General features: G+C 42.4%; 1 protein-coding gene across 2 annotated transcripts in view; it reads left to right on the forward strand.

The window, feature by feature from the left end:
- MAD1L1 (mitotic arrest deficient 1 like 1) overlaps window positions 1–18,964 on the forward strand; it is a 1,208,181-nt gene that overhangs the window by 315,409 nt on the left and 873,808 nt on the right. For both annotated transcript variants that reach the window (XM_082260829.1, XM_082260830.1), the window contains exon 11: window positions 12,284–12,428. In XM_082260829.1, coding sequence (XP_082116955.1) covers window positions 12,284–12,428 — 145 coding nt within the window. The remainder of the gene's footprint in view (window positions 1–12,283; window positions 12,429–18,964) is intronic.

The following is an 18,964-nucleotide window of genomic DNA, read 5'->3' on the forward strand; positions in this document are numbered from 1 at the left end:
CCGGTTTAACCACTTAACGTATATCAATGTCCTGGGCAGCAAGTGGTTTTACCAGAATCATGGCCGCAGCTGTGATCTTGGTACCTTTTTTCTTCAATCGTCCTCCAGGGCAGCATCTGAGAGATAGGCTCCTCCCACCTGAAACCGGAAACACAATAGTCCACCATTAAAAAATGTAAGACATACCTTCTGCCTCAGTTTGATTGTGTTTCCTCCAGTTCCGCAGGAGGTGAACCTGTTTATTTTCCAGTCTCCGTGCTAAGTTGCAGGAGGCTCCCTGGCCAGCCTCCCATCCAGCTCAGAGAGCCTTGGGTAGTGTGGGTCAGGGGCAGCACTATTGGGGAAAGCTAGCCCCTTCCTGAGGTTTCACCCCTACTGAGGGGTATGCAACCATACCCCCAGCTGTGAAGATGCCGGAGGCATTCCCCCTTACACCATACCTGGAGCCAGCGATTACTGCAGAAATCTTCTAGGCTAGTTCCTGCTAGCCACAGCGATCCTCTCAAGTGCGCCTGTAGAGTAGACGCGGTTTGCAACCATCTTGGGGATGGCGGAAGCGGATGATAGAGCAGGTAACACCCGCTGACGTCACTCCCGGGGCGGCGCTATTTTCAAAGGAGAAAACTCGCAAAGAATAATCCCAAAACTAGCGGCTAATGGACTGACTTTAATCAAGAGAGGGTGACCACAGGACACCAGTTGGCGACAATGCAGGTATGTCCACCAACCTGCATGGGGGCAGGACTGGGCTGGGCAGGAAGCAGTATATGGTCCCTATGCAGGGGTTCCTTTTCTGAGACTGACCATGTCGGATGCTTCACCACCCTGCCCTGCAGATCCTGTCGGTGAGGACAGCTCCGATGTAAGCCAGAGCACTCTGGAGTTCCCTCTGTCTTTACCTCACCACAAACAATTTTGCACTGTGGTGTATGGCAACTGCCGGTCTCATGCGGTCCTTTGTGTTTGCTTGCAAAGACCCCAGAAGAGAAAAAGGCAAAGACCAGCAGCAAGGCAGGCGCCTCTTGTGGTCACAGGTTTCCTCCAGAATGGAAAAAACCCCTATTCCAGAAATGCATCAACAAAATGGTGGCTAAAGAGTCACAGGGATTCCATAACGACATGCTTGACTCTTAAAAAAGATATTAAAAGCACGATTGGTCCTTTTTGTACAGCCATAGAAAAACTGGAGCACCAGCAAGTTCCAGCCAGGCCAAACACCCATCCCCTCTTACAGCTGGGATGAGGTGGATCAAGTGGAGGAGGGATCTGATTCAGATGTCTCAGAATCTGAAAATGGCCTATTCTCAGACTGAGGACGAAGATCCAGCATCTGAGCATACACTTTTTCCCTCGGAAGATGCAGGTAATTTACTAAGAGCCATAGCAGACACTCTAGGTATCAAAGAGCAAAAAATTGCAGAGTTTTCATTACACGAAAGGATGTACAAGGGCTTACAACTAAAAAAATCCAAAACATTTCCAGGGAAGAACCGTAAAAGAAGCTGTTTACCCCAGCTGTGATTAAACGCAGATATCCTTTTTTTCAAAGGAGGATACTAAACCCTGGGCAAATTGCCCCAAAGTAGATGCCACCCTCGCTAGAGTCGCAAACAAATCAAACTTCGTTTTTTTGTCAGTTACAGCAAAAGGGCACTGATGGGCATATACAGCTCTGCAGTACTATGCTCTCTGGAATGCTAAGTTCTGCATTGTTTATGCTTCTGGAGGTTGTGACTGGACTTGGAAGTCGGGAGTAAGGACCTAGTTCCTTGCTGGGATCTTTGGTCCTGGCAAAATTTTTAAGATAGAAATTTTTTCCTCCTGGATTTTTCCTGTGAGATCTATCATCAACTGCTGGACTGGGCCACGGGCTGGATAATCTAGATCCAATCGTCACCCCAGTCTGGCCAGTGAGCGCGCGCAGGCCTCAGCTCCGCGCTAGGTTGGCTGTGACCTAGCCCCACTGGATTGGGGGCTGGCCCTGCGAGTTAAACGCCTCGCGAGGTCGCATACGACCTGGCCTCGGCATGAGTCGCAGGGTTCCTCCAGGCTGACAGCCCCCCCATTTCGATTGGGAGGAGGATCTGTCTGGAGCGTTGCCCACCTGGTTCCTGGTATGGTGAGTAGCTGTCCCCCTCTACCCCTGGAGGGTATTGGGGTGGATGTGGTCCCCTCTTTGGGACGGTCGGACCCCTGGGTTCCCCTCCCTCCTGCAGGCACCCCCCCCTGTCAAGTCCCTCATCCTTCTCCCCTCCACAAATGCTGGGGATGTATTTTTTTGGATGTGCTGGCCACCTTCCTGGGGTGGGGGTAGGGCACTATTGGCGATGGGGGGGGAGGAGCGCCGCCAGTGGCTGGACGATCAATTGTGCAGGGGGGTTTTACCTGGTGGGGGCTTGTTCCAGGGCCCCCCATCCTGCCTGGATCTGTCCTGAGGCCTGCTCCCCCCCATTCTGGGTTCCTGTATGCCTCACGGGACTGCCATTTTGTTGTAGCCTGTGTGGTTCTATACACGGTGGCCATGTTTGTGTAGTCCACGGCCATTTTCTTGTGGTTTACTATTGCAAATAGTGGCAGCCATGACAGTGAAGCCCTGTGGGTTGTGATTTTGGCGGTGGGAGCCCCTCCTTATCCCCTGGTGCTGACTTCTGGATCATTTAGCTTCCTGATCGCCGCACGTGTAGTCCAGAATTGCAGTCCAACGCTTGCAGGTGGCTGTGTCGGCAGGTGATGAGGTCTTTCCCTTTCTCTGGGGAGGATTGCTCTGTGCCTTGTTCTTGGCAACCAGGTGGTGCTGCCAGCGCGGTGGGGTTGTCCCTTAGCAGTGTGTTACACTTTTTGTGGAGTCCCCCTGGTGGCTCATGAAGTCCTTGGAGGACGTTTCCCCACCTGATCCCCTCTCTGAGGCTGCATGGCCCTCCGGGTCCCAACCATCCATCCATGCACTGACGGAGGTCCTGGAGTCCCTTGTGTCCCGGGTGGAGGCGACTTGCGGACGACGGGCAACAAAAAACGCCCCCAGCCTTACCCTGCCTCACCTGTCTCAGATCCTGAATCTTATTTGGCCACTGCAGATGTGGGTCACCCTGCTGGGTTTGCGACCATGCACCTGGAATCCTCTGATAGTGAGGATGATTCTGCCACATCTGCAACTGCGCACAAGGGGCTGGTAGATGCACCGATTGTATCTGTGCGTGAGACCCTGAAGATGGAGGACGCTGATGAAGCTGTGACGGAGGCACAGATACACTTTGGAACTCGCAAGCGATTCAGAGTGGCAAAGGTGTTAACTTTCCCTGCCTATTTTCACAGAATTGTCGCTAAATAGTGGGGACGACCAAAGCGTCCACGTTGGGTCCTTAAGCACTTTACTAGGCGTTTACCTCTATGAGGAGTCCCTTCTTAAGAAGTGGACTGTGCCACCAGTGGTGAACCCTCTAGTTTCCAGATTAAACCACCATAATTCTGATGGAAAAGTCCCCAGCCTTTAAGGATCCGGCTGATCAGAAAGTGGAGGCTGTGGCCCACATTATGAACATATTAGCGGGTTCAGAAACGAGGCCAGTGTTTTGCAAACACTGACCAAATGGGCTAAGCTCCGACACCGTGACCTGGAGGGTGAACAACTCCCTCCTGCCTTTGCTCAGCTGGCAGACCAGCTGGTCCAGGTGTTGCAGTTTATCTGTGATGCCTGTTTGGATACGGCTCCTCTGTTTTGGTGGTGGTCCCTGGGCGTGTCATTTGGCTTAAATGATGGTCTACGGACCAGACTTCTAAAAAGGCCTTGACTGATCCTCCTTTCAAGGAGATCGTCTGTTTGGAGCTACCCTGGATGACCTCATTAAAGGTCTCACAGGGGGGGAAGAGTACCTTTCTTCCACAGGCTACTAAGGGCAAGGAACCTCGTCATAGACGTGGACCTACCTTCTCCGCTCAAGGGAAGTTTTTTCATCACTTAGGGTTGACTGACAAGGACTTGAAACCTTTCAGGGCCTCCTCTGGGGGCTCCAAATGAATCTGTAAAATGGGAGGTAGATGGCGCTGCCTGCATGAACCACTGTATGCAATAAATATGAATATACAATCCTAATAGACAGAATAAAATCTTAAATAAAATGCTTTATCAGTAAAATTCATAAAACTTATAGTGAATAAGTGCAAAAACAGGGGGGGCTAGAGCCCTTACCTGACGGTGCTTAAGTGACTGTGCAAGGAAGGGATAGACTCAACTTCCTTAAAATGGGCTAAAGGCCCTTAACTAAAAGTGCTCAAGTGACTGTGCAAGGAAGGAATAGCCCCAGAAAATAGGCACAACTTCCTTAGAATGGGAAGGGTGAAAGAGTTGTAGATGCAACTCAGATATGCAGTGGCTATAGGAAAAAAACATCAACCAGTGAACAGTGTGGAAAAAAACGCACTGGTGCAGAAAATCACATATAAAGTGTGTTCAAGATTAATGTAATGAGCAAATAAGCCCAAAGGGTCGTGCCAAAAATGCAAGAAAGTATATTGCTTATGATGCGATTCACCAAAATCTCATACACATCAGATCACTCTGATAAAGTGCTAGTTTGTGCAAAAGGTGATGGAGTGCTCAATAGTTTACACAGATATTGAATAAATAAATATACATGTGTAAAATACTAAAATAAAGTGACTGAGAAGAATATAAGTGATGTTAAAATCCCAAACGCACAAATACTATAAAAATTTGCATAGAATTCTAAAAACACAGATGCTTTAAATGGTGCGATTTGATTTCCAAAAGCACAAATGCTGTAGCAGATGAGGGTCCTAAAAGACCCAAAGTCCCACAACACAAATTCAACAGGGGAAAAATGTCCAAAATATATGCAACAACCAGATGTAGGACAGATATCCTTGGGATGTTCCCAAATCCCGAAAAATTATTACAGTGCCAAGAGTATCACAACCAGGGTGACTTCGGTGCAGGTGCCATAAAGATTCCTCAGGTGTGCTTAGTAAAGTGGTCAATCGGTGCTCCCCGCACTCCCAGGACCGCACTTAACAGAGGTAACTACCCCTACAGGGGTAACAAGCCTGTGGGTAATAGTTGGCTATTCCGCTCCTCAGATCCAAACCCTCGGTCTCCCTGGGTGGTCTGGTCAAAGAAGGCGAAGGCGGATGTGATGCAATGACGCTCTACGCGTTTCATCTGTCCGTCATCAGGAGTCATCAAAAATAAAAAAAAACACCATATTTCTTACTTTCTGCTATAAAACATTCCCAATAATTTTTTTTTTAAAAAATCTAATTTTTATATCAGTTTAGGCCAATTTGTATTCTGCTACATATTTTTGGAAAAAAAATTCCCAAAAAGGGTATTTTAATTGGTTTGCGCAAAAGTTATAACAAGTTAGTTATAACAAGTTAGTTACAAACTACGGGATGGATTTATGGACTTTTTATTATTTATTTATTAGTAATGACGGCGATCAGTGATTATTAGCAGGACTGCGACATTGCGGCGGACAGATCGGACCACTAACTGACATTTTTGACACTTTTTGGGGACCAGTGACATTAATACAGTAATCGGTGGTAAATACTATGAACTGTTACTGTAATAATGACACTGGCATTGAATGGATTAACACTGGGGTTGATCAAAAGGGTAATGTATGCCTAACAATGCTTACTGACTGTGGGGGGGGGGGGGGTGGGCTCTGTGACGGGCACAGAGAGATCAGGGTTTCAGCGTAGCAGGCGGGTCTTCTGTCAGTTTCTCGGACGATCGCGGGAGGCTGGCGGCGATCACCACCGCTCCTCCCTTAGGCCGGCCTCCCATTTGAGACCACATGCACAAAATCATGTAGATATATACGTGGATAATGTGAAAATATGTAACTGAAAATTACAATGGTGCGCTAATTACTAAATAATCCAACAAACAAAATTGTCTGAATAACTAAATTGATTGAAGAGGAGTCTATTCCATCTGGAAAAAAGGTGTTCCCAAACAAATACGTGCTGAACGAACTCTTGTGAAGTGATAGGTGAATTAACCTCTTACCAAACAAAAGTCCAATGGAGCATGATATAGTGCAATAACTGTGTATGAAAGTGACACCCAGTGATATGAATGGACACTTACCACATAGGAGAGAAAACAAAGCATATGCTGTGGAACCAGGAAATCCAAACAAACGGCCACACTAGATGAAAAATCCAGAGGGATGGATGGATGGACGGATGCAGCTTCCCAAGATCTTTATGGGCTTCCATGGGTATAGGTGCCAGCAGGAGGACCACAATGGAAAAAAGGAAGGGACTGATGGTGCATTACCCACGATATTTATTAATAAAATGACAAGAAAACACTTACAAGTATCCTGTATGTTTACAGCGATATGCCCAAAAAGAGTCGCGGTCGCCTGCAGTGCGATCTGGGACCAAAAGTAGCGCGGCTTGCTACCTCCGACGCGTTTCCACTGAATATTCGGCTTCTGGGACTGGAGCTATTTTATTCAGATATATACGTGGTTTTGTGCAGCAGAGCCGCCCTGCCGCATTATATATGCGGTGGGCGGTCGGTAACTGGTTAATTATAAAAAAAAAAAGTGGTTCTATCTTTCTGACTATGCGGTGGATCAGAGCTATGTAAATCTCTGGTCTGAAATGCAAATCCTTTGGCAGGTATACCCAAAAACCCATACAATGGATTTCATTTGCACATTTATACTTTTTTTGGACTTTTAGGTGTTAGGTTGCATAATTGACAAGTAGGGATGTTCTGGAGATGGGATAGGGGGTGCCAAGGTCAAGAATAAAGTAAAATGCTCTCAGCCAGTATCACTAGATCTACTGAATGTAACTGCAGCTTAGTTATTTTTATACTTTATATTACTAACTTTTTGCCAGGTTTACAATCGGTTTGTTTTAATAAAACCCAACACTGTTGTCGTTAAATAACAGTTGCACTTTGGTAAAAACATGAATCTCTCCCTTCTTGTCTGTTAAGTTTACAGATTTAACAGTGGAGATGAAAACTGCCATTCTGATTTATATACCTTTATGTAACTTGATGCATCCCAGAAAGTTTTTTGTAAACTAATTAAAAACATGAGCAGAAGCATTGTTGGAGCTTATGCAATTAAATGATCTGTTTTCATGGCAAGATTTAGAGCCCCAACAGTGAACCTTCCCACCTGAATGTGCAGCTGAAAAGACTTGATTTCACAGCTGGTGATTATAACATTGAACTATAAAGAGTCTGGAATTAAACTGTATCCAAAAATTGCTTTTCAGTTTATCAACAGTAACACATTGTTGGTTTTGCTTTGTACTTTTTAATCACTTATACCCGAAGGAAGACGCTGATACTGCAGTAATGTCACTTAAATATACTATTAGACAGGGCACAGTGATAATTACATTTAACAGGAAGATGTCATTTTTCGAGGCTTTGTTTTCTCTGTATGCCACCTTTTTGCTTAGAACTGCAGGGCTCTCTAAACCTCAAATATCTTTTAAAGCATAACAAATATGTTTTCTAATACTTTCAATAAGTGTCTTAAAGCAGTTATTTAACCCATAAGCAAACATTTGATATTGCAACTTGGCAATTTGTTTTCCTTTTTGGCTTGTTTTCTTCTATTTTCATCTGGTGATCCAGCCAGCAAGTCAGTTTTTTTTTTTTCATAAGCTCACTAGCAGAATGTGTCGGTGTACATGGATGAGGCAAACCACTTAACACTGGCAGGGTTGATAAAATGATCAGCTTTTTTTATTCATGCAAAACCTTTTTCCCAAAAGGAGGAAAAAACTGTTTTCTGTAACTGCTTTTAAAGCGTGAGCTGGCGTTTAGATTCAGTGGACAAGGCGTCCATAAATGCTTTGTGCCCGGTTCACACCTGTGCATGCACAACCCACGGAAAAAAAAAAAACTACTGCATGCAGTCCTTTTTTAGCACAATTCTGTGCAAGTCAATCTACTGCCTCACCCTATGCAGCCGGCAGTTGAACGTTGAGATGTTTGTGTGTGAGACCTCTCAAAGTCTGTTTTTTAAGAAAAAGGAAACTGTGTGATCTGCCGAGCTCAGAGCATCATCACGATGCTGAGCTCAGCCTGATCGCTCTTACACCAGTTGCTGGTGAGAATAAGCCCTTTGATTCAAGAGAGCATTTCTCTTTCCACCTCAGTGCACCTAAAGCACTATCCTGATGGTTTAGCTGGAAGATGCTTTCATATTTATTGTGTCGGGCTCTTAATGGTAACAATTCTACTAAAACTTTCATGCTCACCAAACAAGTGTCTAAAACGCAGTATTCAGCTGACAAATCGCCTCCATAAATATGTAATAACAATATACTGTTCTCACAAAGTGAAAATCAATTTAACCAAACAAAACCAATCAAAACAACAAATATATACTGTGCTCTGCTCAATACATAAAGTGTGGTGAAGAACAATGATTACACCAATCAATAAATTAGATTCTATAATCCATCAAACATGAAAAGTCCACATATATCTATAAATACTTGTGTAACACTTTTTGATCTGTTTATTATAATATTGCTTGTGACTGCCATTGTTCCCTGTGGACACACACTGTAGCCTTAGCGGTTGAACTTTAAGATTACAAAAGTTCTCAAAGACCGATTCCACTTACAGAGAAATAAAAGCTCTGCTTCTGTTCAATGCAGCGATGTGCCCCTCTACAGCAGTGCTCCTCTCTCTTCCTTTCCTCACAGGACTCCAAGTCAGTTAAATCCTGTGAGGTGGTGTGTTGGTGTCTATAGACGCTCTGGTGTGTCTGGTCCACCACCACGGGTGCCCGATTAGCACACAGCTTGCTGTTGGGGCATACATAGAAAAGGGGGAGTGGAGACCAGAATAGGAGGTAAGTGGCTTCTTTGTGCAACTCATTGCCTAGAGCAGGTAATCATAACATGTTTGTTATTTTTAGGAAAAATAGATACATTTAATGTTAGAGGGGGGTGTGCAAAGGCCCCACTGTATCTAGGAATGGAACTACCCTCTCTTGCTCACTTCCAAGATGATCTATGGGAATTGTAGTTAGCAGTGCACATGACCATAACTAACTTGAACTGCTTGTTCCAGATAGATGAAAATACGGAGAAAAAGGAGAGGATTGTGGGATCTTGCAAGGAGTCAGATAACACAAAAAGAAACAATTTAAAAAAAAATGGAATACAGGGGAATTTAAGTAGTTGATGTGTATGGATTTTTTTTTTGGGAGAATAAGGATATTATGTAGTGTCAAATTTCATGTGTCAAATTTGAATTATTAAAAATAAGGTATAGATGTCTAAAAGTGTCTTTTTTTTTTTTTTGCCAAATTATGTTTTTCTTTTTTCTTTATTTTGCATTAATTTTTTAAATAACTTTATTATTATTTGCAAACATTTTTTACCAAGCTTTACCACTATAACTCCTGTTAACTGCTGAAATTGCTACTAACAGCAGCTCTGTTAAACAGGTTAGGGCCTTGATGTCAGGCTGAAGGTAAGGCCCACCAGATACATCTGCAGGTGTGCACCAAAGCGTGTAAGGCCCCTTTCACATGAGCGATCCGATCAGATCTGCCTGTCCGTTTTTTAGGTGGATCTGATCGGACCCCCCATGCATCCCTATGGGGAAGCGGATGTCAGCGGAGACATGTCCGCTGACAGCCGCTGCCATCCCCATTCGATCCTGTCCATGAAATCCAGACAGATGGAAACCCCATTTTCCATCCGTCCAGGAAATCGGATCGGATGAGAGCGGACAGGCGGTCCGCTGTCATCCAATTCCCCCATAGAGATGCATGGGGCTCTGACATCTCCCTCTCCACACACAGAGCGGAGAGGGAGATGTCACCTGCCTGCTCAGCGGGGATCTGTGTTTACGAGCCCCTGCTGAGCAGCACGGATCTGCCTACGGTGGCGGACCTTGTGAAAGAGCCCTAAGAGTGTAAGATGCACCACATAGTTAAAATGTTATCTTTAGAACTTTTTCAAAAGCTATAGTATGTTTTTGCCACTGACTACCATCTAGTTGTTAACCTGAACTGCTTAATTTTTTTTTCACAAAATGTATAGTATAAGGAGTGAAAACATTTTTAATATTGATGTAAAAAATATCTGGAATCCGTCATTAGTGCCTGTGAAATTATTTGGAAATGTTTGCATAGAAAGCTACTGGCGGATTTGGAAAGAGAAGGTTTGGAAATTTGGCAATTCTGATCTCCAAGCTAATAGCAATAAAAGGTGTACCTATAAACTACAATGTACTCGCATTCTTTTCGGTTCCGGGAACTCTCAATTGTTGTAATTCAATAAACAGCCATTTTTACGTTATTTGCATTGCTGTGTCTTTTTGTTAGTGACCATAATATGTGAAAATATCCATCCATTGTCCAGCACATGGAACACCTAAGCATGCTTGGGGAATATTTTATACTTCACAGCAAGCAGCAGAAATTCTGATTTGTTTTTACCCAACTGTTAAACCAAAAATTTCCAATATTTGTTATCATTAGGAAGTGGTAATTGTTCACTCTTTAAAATTAAGAGTTATCACCATGTTCTTAGTCGGTTTACTTCTGGCCCTTTAAAAGCATAATCATGAAACTTTGTGTGTAAAGCTGTTTAGTTACCTTTTACATCAACCCATAGTTCTTGTCTTTTTCTATTGTAATTGAATAATAAAATAGCTGACAAATTTGAATGTTGAAATAAACACTGTTTGTTTTTATGTAAAATTTTTTTTTCTTTAAATCCTTTTGAAGTTTCTAGATAAATTATAGTTGAAAAGGCCATCAATCCCGGTGTATTCTCAGAGCTCATTTGTGGGTATGTTGCACATAGCAGCCAATCAGATTAAAAGAGAATTGCGAAAGAAACTTAAATTATAGTCTTAAATTTGCACTTGAAAAGCAATTTGTGTGCATGCTTTTTGTTTTAGGATGTCTTTTCAACAAAAATTTTTGGGGATGTAGGAACAAATGAAGCCTGCCTCAGACACATTTCCAGCTATTACAGAGACCTCCATCTCTAAACAATCAGTAAATGTGTATTAAAACAAACCATTATTGACCTCTGTAGCTGCAGACACTGTGGAGCAGTTTATAGCTTATCCCCGCCTTCTTATCTCAGTTGTGACTGGCCGTCTTCTGTTGTAAGTGCCAGTTCACACATATGCGATGTCAGACATTGCATGTGATTCGCAGCACACTGTATGGCTGATTTTGCATCGCATTCTGGCCAAAGTCGCACAGGACCCTTTTTTTTGGTCCGCACCAGAATCGGATCACATCAGTGTTCACACCTATTCGATCCGATTCATGTCCAAACTGACAGTTTGCACTGCGATATGCGAACTGATCTGGGGGTGTCATTAACTTTGTATTGACACCCCCAGCGATTCACATATGGCGGTGTGAACTGCCTGCGAGTTGTGTGCGGTTCGCAGGGTTCCCCCATCGCATTTGTGCCCCCTGTTGTGACCTTTGAGGGTGATCAAACTCAAGCCTGATTTTAATGCTCATTTATTAACAACATGCACTTCAATGCTCATAGTGTGACTACTGGCTCACCTAAAATTTCATAGTGGTTGAGTTTGGCATCATCCGCTCCCATCTTCCAAGCCTCTCTAATGGTTCATTCATATAATGCTTTATTTCAAAGACCAATAGGGTCTGCATTAGCTTGATTTTAAAGTGACTATTTAACATTCACAAATACCTTCAGTCACCTTTGTCTTTTGATCTAGTGGTCAAAGATTTTAGTAAACATTTTGAGGTTTTTATTATTACCTATTTATTTATTAAAAGTGTTTCTCGTTTTAGTTTGTTACCTGTTTACTTTGTCAACAGCAAAAGCTTTGAGAGAATAGTCTGCTGTAAAAGGCATGTATTAAGATTGGTGACACAGGCCATTTACATTGTGCTACCGATTGCCATTAGCGCTAACCATCATCTGCTGTCAGTTTTATCTTTGCTAGGCAAAAAAAAATATGGTCTATTTAGACAACCCACTTTTTCTTTTATGCATTTTTATACATAAGAGCCAGTGAGACTGGGAGAATTTTTTTTTTTTTTTTTTTTAATCATTTGGCAATATGGAGAGTGAGTGAGCAGCGCTACTGTTTATGGTCACAGCGCACTATTGAAATTGGGATTGGGTAAGTATTGCGGGGGGTGGGTGCTGGGGTGGAGCTGAGCATAGAAGGCTTTTACTAATTTTTTTTTCTATTGGTTTGTGATCGCCGTCTTGTGATCTTTTTAATAATTGATTGATACTTTCTGTGTTCTAGTGCCCGGATGTTAGAAAATGCCCGGCAGAAACTGCAGGATGAGCTTCTGAAATTGCAAAATAACTTCTTAGAGGAGAAAAAGAAAAGAGAAATGCAGGATTCCCTAGTACGGCGTCTTCAGAAGAGGGTACTACTGCTTAGTAAGGTAAGTTACACCAGTGGGTGTTTTTTAAATATGAGAACATGGTGTGATCCTTACAGGATTCCACAGAACTAGCTTATGCTCAAATTGAATCTTTGACAGATGGTTTAGAAAGTAAAAAGGCCTTTCTTTATTATCTACCAAATATTTATGTTGGTGCAAGTGGGGATAATTTTCAGCAGGCTCTATTGGACCTAATACCCCTTCTACAAATATCTGTGGGTTTGCGTTAATGTATGTTGGAGACAATCAACAAAGGTCCAATTATAAAGCTTATTTATGTATCTGTCTTCTACAAAGGTAAAATTTAACATAGGCCACAATGCATTTAAAAAGACAAGACTAACTTGGGGAGAACACTCAATTTAGGAAGGCTCCTAAGGGTGTAAAAGAGCCCGTATATTTTTTTTTTTTTTTTTTTTTAACTGGTTTTGAATTTTATAAAACATTGTGCCCCACTCTGAGAGTTTGTACTTCGAAAAATTAAAAGCTGTTGGAGCAAGATCAAAGCAGAACACAAGACTACATGAAATGTGGCAATAAAGTGAACATTTTTCCTATAACCTATGGAAAACTGATTTTATATTTTTTCGGTGTAGGTTCTGGTGCATGTGGCAGTTCATAACCAAATGGCTGTTACTAGTATTTATGATAACACCTGATTTTAGAAAACATTATAGTGCATCTATACCAAGAAACCCAAGAACAACAAAATGAGGTATATTGTAGCTTACCAGTCTTTAGGCGTGCTTACTTACAGTACTTTATGGAGGAACAGCATTGTCAACCTAGAACAGGACTAAAGAACACCTACCCATATCCCTTTTCTGTTATGGGGATATATTTTGTAGCTCGTAGAGAAGACTGAAAGCAGTAAACTAATTGAGAAGTGCTGCACAAAGCACAGGAAATTATCAGCTTATAAGATTTTTGCCGGGATCAACAGATGTCTATCAAACAAATATAACAAACACTTTCAATGGTATATTTAACAGACCAAAAGGAAGAAAATAAGAAAAGGTCATTTTGAAAGTTTGTGTATACTTTAAACACGGTCTAGTTGTGGTATTAGTTCCTCTGCCCCCCTACTTCATCTCTACACCACATGACCAAAATCTGAAAGAGTAAGGCCCCTTTCACACACTCCGTCCGTTGGACGGAGTTCGTTTTTCTCAGCGGGGGATCGATCCGCCGATCCCCTCTGAGCTGGAGGATGACAGCTGTTCTCCGTGCTGTGTGCGGAGACGCAGCTGTCAGTTCCCCATGCATCTCTATGGGGGAAATCGTATGGGAACGGACCGTCGGTCCGTTGTCATCCGAACCGATGGAAAATAGGGTTTCCATCCGTCCAGATTTGTCTGATCGGATCGGATGTCAGCGGACATGTCTCCGCTGACATTGGATGCCCCATAGGGATGCATGGGGGGACCGTTCAGATCCGCCAAAAAAACGGACAGGCGGATCTGATCGGTCCGCCTGTGTGAAAGAGCCCTAAGGCATATTTCACAGGTGTTAAATAGGCTGTTGGGCTGCATTTTTACCACTTCCCTGTTGACAGGTGTGGATGCTTTGCAACTGCCTCCATTTATTTGTATTAAAATGTACTGCAAGCACTCGATAAATGCATGATGATTGTACTTAGGGTGTTTTATCACGGATACATAATAGTTTACGTTTTTTGTGGTTCTATTCGAGATGTGCAAAGAGAGATCGGCAAACACTTATCAGTATAACATTTGATTATGTAATGACAGATACAGAATATATTAGAAAATATACCAAGAATACTTGTGCGGCGTGGCACAGATTCTAGCTGTAGTATATGCATGTCGAGTTGGTAGGATTTAATTAATCGTATATGCATGTCGAGTTGGTAGGATTTAATTAATCGTATATGCATGTCGAGTTGGTAGGATTTAATTAATCGTAAATAACATTAACTTCTAAGGAAGCTAGTAAGTTCCTAAAGGGAAATTAGTGGGGCTGGCTTGTCCATATAGTCAGTTTACAATGGCATTCCTATAGCATGAAGTCATCTTAGGTAACTGGCCTTTAGAGGCTTGCTTTCTTACATATTGTGAGACAACTTTTATTATGAAATATGACATTTCCCTATCATGTTTATAGCTTGTTCAAGGTGCGATTACAAAGCATCAAACAATAACCTTTCTATTTTAGCATTGTAAAAAAAAAAAAAATAAATAAAAAAAAATCTCCCATGGTGCTTAAGGAGTTTTTCTTGACATGATGTGGACACGTGTGCAACATGTCCTAAACACTCATGTTAAAGGCGGTGCTAAAATTCAGCGCCTCTGTGAAATGGCCTTAACAAATTCATGGACTCGTGGGTTAATTCTGCACTATGCCCTGTATTATAAATGTCTGTTGAATTTTCACAAAACAAAACACGTAGTCCACTGATTTAAACACTTAAACGGTGCATGAAATAACAGTGTGCCTCCCCGAGGTGAAATCTTTTCCTTTGTGCGGAAGTACTATTCTATTCTCTTGATTTAAAAGGATGAGCTTTTTTTTTTTTTTTTTTTTATAATAGTCCAGCTGTAACATCACGCACACCGAATGCAGCTAGTAAGCAAACTCTACCTACCTATGTGTAGCTGTATTCAGAAGAACAGCTTGATCCCAGCTGTGCAGACTGCAAGGGGCCAGAGAAGTACTTTTATTGTCTGGCATTCTTTTTAGTATGAATATTGTGAGTGCTTAGCAGGCAAGCAATGATGGGCTGGTGTAGATCGCTTTAGCTCGTAGTATATAATGAGCATCCCAGCACAACCTCCCACCTTCCAACTTCACTGGACTTTGATGCCTGCTTTTTGACCCTGCAAGGACCATGAGAGGATGGTAATTCTGTGTTGGCATTAATCTTCCTGCTGAATACAGGAGTATACTTTTGGGATTTGCAGCACGCACGATTCCTACATTTTAGCTATGATACAGTGGGCAAAATAAGTATTTGATCCCCTGCAGATTTTGTAAGTTTGACCAATTACAAAGAAATAAAGGGTCTAAAATTTATATCATAGGTGTATTTTAAATCACAGAGACAGAATATCAACACAAAATCCAGAAAACACACATGATTCAAATGTTATTGAGTTGCAGTTCAGTGAGGAAAATAATTATTTGATCCCCTACCAACCAACAATAATTCTGGCTTCCACTGACTGGCTACAGTATGTGCTCATGTGGTACACAGATTACTCCTGTCTGAGAAGAAGGTGTGACACCTGTCCACAGAATCTTTCTTCCATTCAAACCTTACCATCATGGACAAGACCAAAGACCTGCCAAAGAATGTCAGGGACAAGATTGTGGACCTGCACATGGCTAGATTGGGCTACAAGACCATCAGCAAGAAGATGGTGAGAAGGAGACAACTCTGAGAGCGATTATTCGCAAATGGAAGAAATACAAAATAACCATCAATCGCCCCTCAGTCTGGAGCTCTGTGCAAGATTCTGCCTCATTGGGTAAGGATGATCATGAGAAAAGTGAGGGATCAGCCCAGAACTACACAGGAGGAGCTTTTAAATGTTCTCAAGGAAGTTGGGACCACAGTCGCCAAACAATCCATTGGTAAAACTATACGCCACTGTGGATTGAAATCCTGCAGCGTCCACAAGGTTCCCCTCCTCAAGAGGACACATGTACAGGCCCATCTGAAGTTTGCTAATATATATCTAAATGATTGAGAGAAGGATTGGGAGAAAGTGCTGTGGTCAGATGAGACCAAAATTGAGCTCTTTGGCATTAACTCGCCGTGTTTGGAGAAGAATGAACAAAAATGCTGTCTATGACCCTAAGGAGTGTCTCAAGAAGAAGCACATTAAGATCACAGAGCGGCCTAGCCAGTCTCCAGACCTTAATCCTATTGAAAATGTATGAAGGAAGCTGAAACTTCGAGTTACCAAGCTACAGCTAAGAAACCTTAAGGATTTAGAGGAGATCCTTAGATCTTAGAGGAGAAAAAAAAAAGTGGACCAAAAATCATTCCTGAAATGTGTTCAAACCTGGTAACTAACTTCAAGAAACATCTTACCTCTGTGCTTGCCAACAAGGGTTTCTCCACCAAGTCATCTTTTGCTTGAGGATCAAATACTTATTTTACTCGCTGAACTGCAATTTAATTTATAACATTTGTATCATGTGTTGTTTTATGGATTTTTGGTTGATATTCTTTCTCTATGATTTAAAATACACCTATGATACAAATTATAGACCATTTCTTTGTAAGTTGGTGAACTTACAAAATCTGCTGGGGATCAAATATTAATTCTCCCCACTGTATGTATACGTCCTTTTAAGAAGCAATGTACCGGATGCTAGGAGGTCTTTCTGCTCTGATCTTTTATTATTAAATATTGTCTCCCAATTAGCCTCCATTTTACCTTACTTATCCAGGCAGCTCTCTAATTAGATTGTCTGGCCCTGAACTATCTCAAAGTTTTTTTTACTATATAAACACCTTTCCACCTGCAATAGTCAAACTATTTTTACCCTGAACTGTTCACCTTTCTAGCCCAGACTTGACTCCCAGCATCAATGAACATGATTTCCATTGATTAATAAGGCAGCCTATAGATGATTCCTTTTTTTTTTTTTTCAGCCAGCAGGTGAAAAAATGTTTTCACACATCCACATATTCGATGTGAATGGGGGCATCCCCCCATTGTGCCTTTGTATTCCGACAACAGGGAGACTTCCCTGCCATTAGAATACACCGATCAGTGCTGTTGGCTATAGAGTCTGGTGGGGGTCCCAGGGCAGAGGATGCAGCAGAGACCTCTGGGGTCTCCCTCGCTATCCACACTCTGTAAGGGTCCTGGGATAGTGTGTGTCCTGCCCTGCTAGTCTGGAGGGGTCCCAGTGTAGGAGACTCCTAGGTGCTCTACTGTTTGCAGCGTAGGTATAGTGCAGGGGGGTCCCAGTGCAGAGTTTACAGTGGAGTCTCCCCTAACGTGTGTCCTACCTCCGGGGGGGGGGGTCCCCCTTGCAGAGGGTGCAGTGTTGTCCGCCAATCAGTGGAATCTATCGCGTGACGCTAGTAGCTCCGCCCTAACCGTACCGTACCATTTCCTATGACCCTACATCTGAAGCAGGACCAGGAATGGTGCGGTTTGGTTCGGTTGTATGGGCCACTTTCATAATGGAAACACTCAAATTAGCGTACCATACCGAACTGACCCGAACCGATCTGCTCAGTGGAAACGAGGCATTAGTAAATCACTCTGGTCTGTCCCGAAAGCTGCTGCATGGAGAAGAATAAGAGCGGAGATTTAAAATCTCTAGACCTCTGTACCGGCTGCAGGGGGGCTGACAGCTCAGCAGCCCCGGAGATAAATACAGCAGGGACTGGGGGGGTCAATTGTTCACCTTATCTAAACATTATCGTCCTCTTAACCATGCCTTTTGCACCTACTGAAGGTGGACGCCATTTTGTTTTTGTTGTTCCAATTTGCTACAGTTCTTTAATATTTCCTGTTCATCTACTATGTAGTTGTATGCATCAGTTTTCAGTCCCCTAGATGGAGACCATAGCTGATTTTTGATTCTGATGCATCCTTTTCGTAATATAACTTTTAAAACCAAATACGTTCTTACACCTCTGTCATTTTTTTCCTTATAATGTAATAGTATTATCAAAACTTAGTTTTTATCAGCTGTAATCATATGATTAATGGGATCACATTATGTAGAAATAATGATACATAGCAATATGGTATAGTATGTAATTTATTCCAATCCTATAGACTGTACGTTCCTAGTGTAATCCAACCAGAATATTTATGGTTTATGCATATGTTACATTCCTGTCTGTCATTCTTAGAAGGATTATCAATTGTGTAATACACTTATATGATGGGTTTTTCTATTATATGGATATTTTCTTGGAAATGTAAAAAAAAAAAAAAAACCTTTATGTGTGCTTTAATTGCACATATGGCTTTCCTGTCCATTCAGCAGACAGAAGTGCTGCCATTGTTCCCTCAGGGGAGCAATAACTCTTTGTCAAAATAACCTAACCTGGCAAGTATGTTTTCTCTCAGAGCTACATACACCAAAAGTGTTTTCTGAAGTACCTATAGATATCTGCAGGATCAGGCAACAAACCTATAATGTCAATGGAGAGTTTAAAGGATAAATGCAGTTTCCAAAAACTTGCCATAAAATATAACCATATATTCTCTCTCTTGTTTTTTTAAAGACCAGGCCTGTGTGCATTTGCTCTGCCTTTGGTATTGTCCCTCCATTTTGTGTGGCTAAACTTTGTGCGTACCCTCCTGTCTTTGCAATCCTTCGACTTGTATATAAGGAAAGGGTTGCTGTGTCTGGGTGCTTGCTATGAATAATTCTCAGCCTTTTAGGCTGCCTCTAATGCCTCGTACACACGCAATGATTGTTGGCCGTGAATTTCCGACAACCGACTGCGACTTTTCGGGCGAACAAAATCTGGTGTGCATGCTATAAAATTTTTGTTGGCCGTCAACAGTACGGCCGATTGTTCGTCAGTTAGTACA

The sequence above is a fragment of the Pelophylax lessonae genome, assembly GCF_965119305.1.
Source record: "Pelophylax lessonae genome assembly, chromosome: 6".
Classification (NCBI taxonomy): domain Eukaryota; kingdom Metazoa; phylum Chordata; class Amphibia; order Anura; family Ranidae; genus Pelophylax; species Pelophylax lessonae.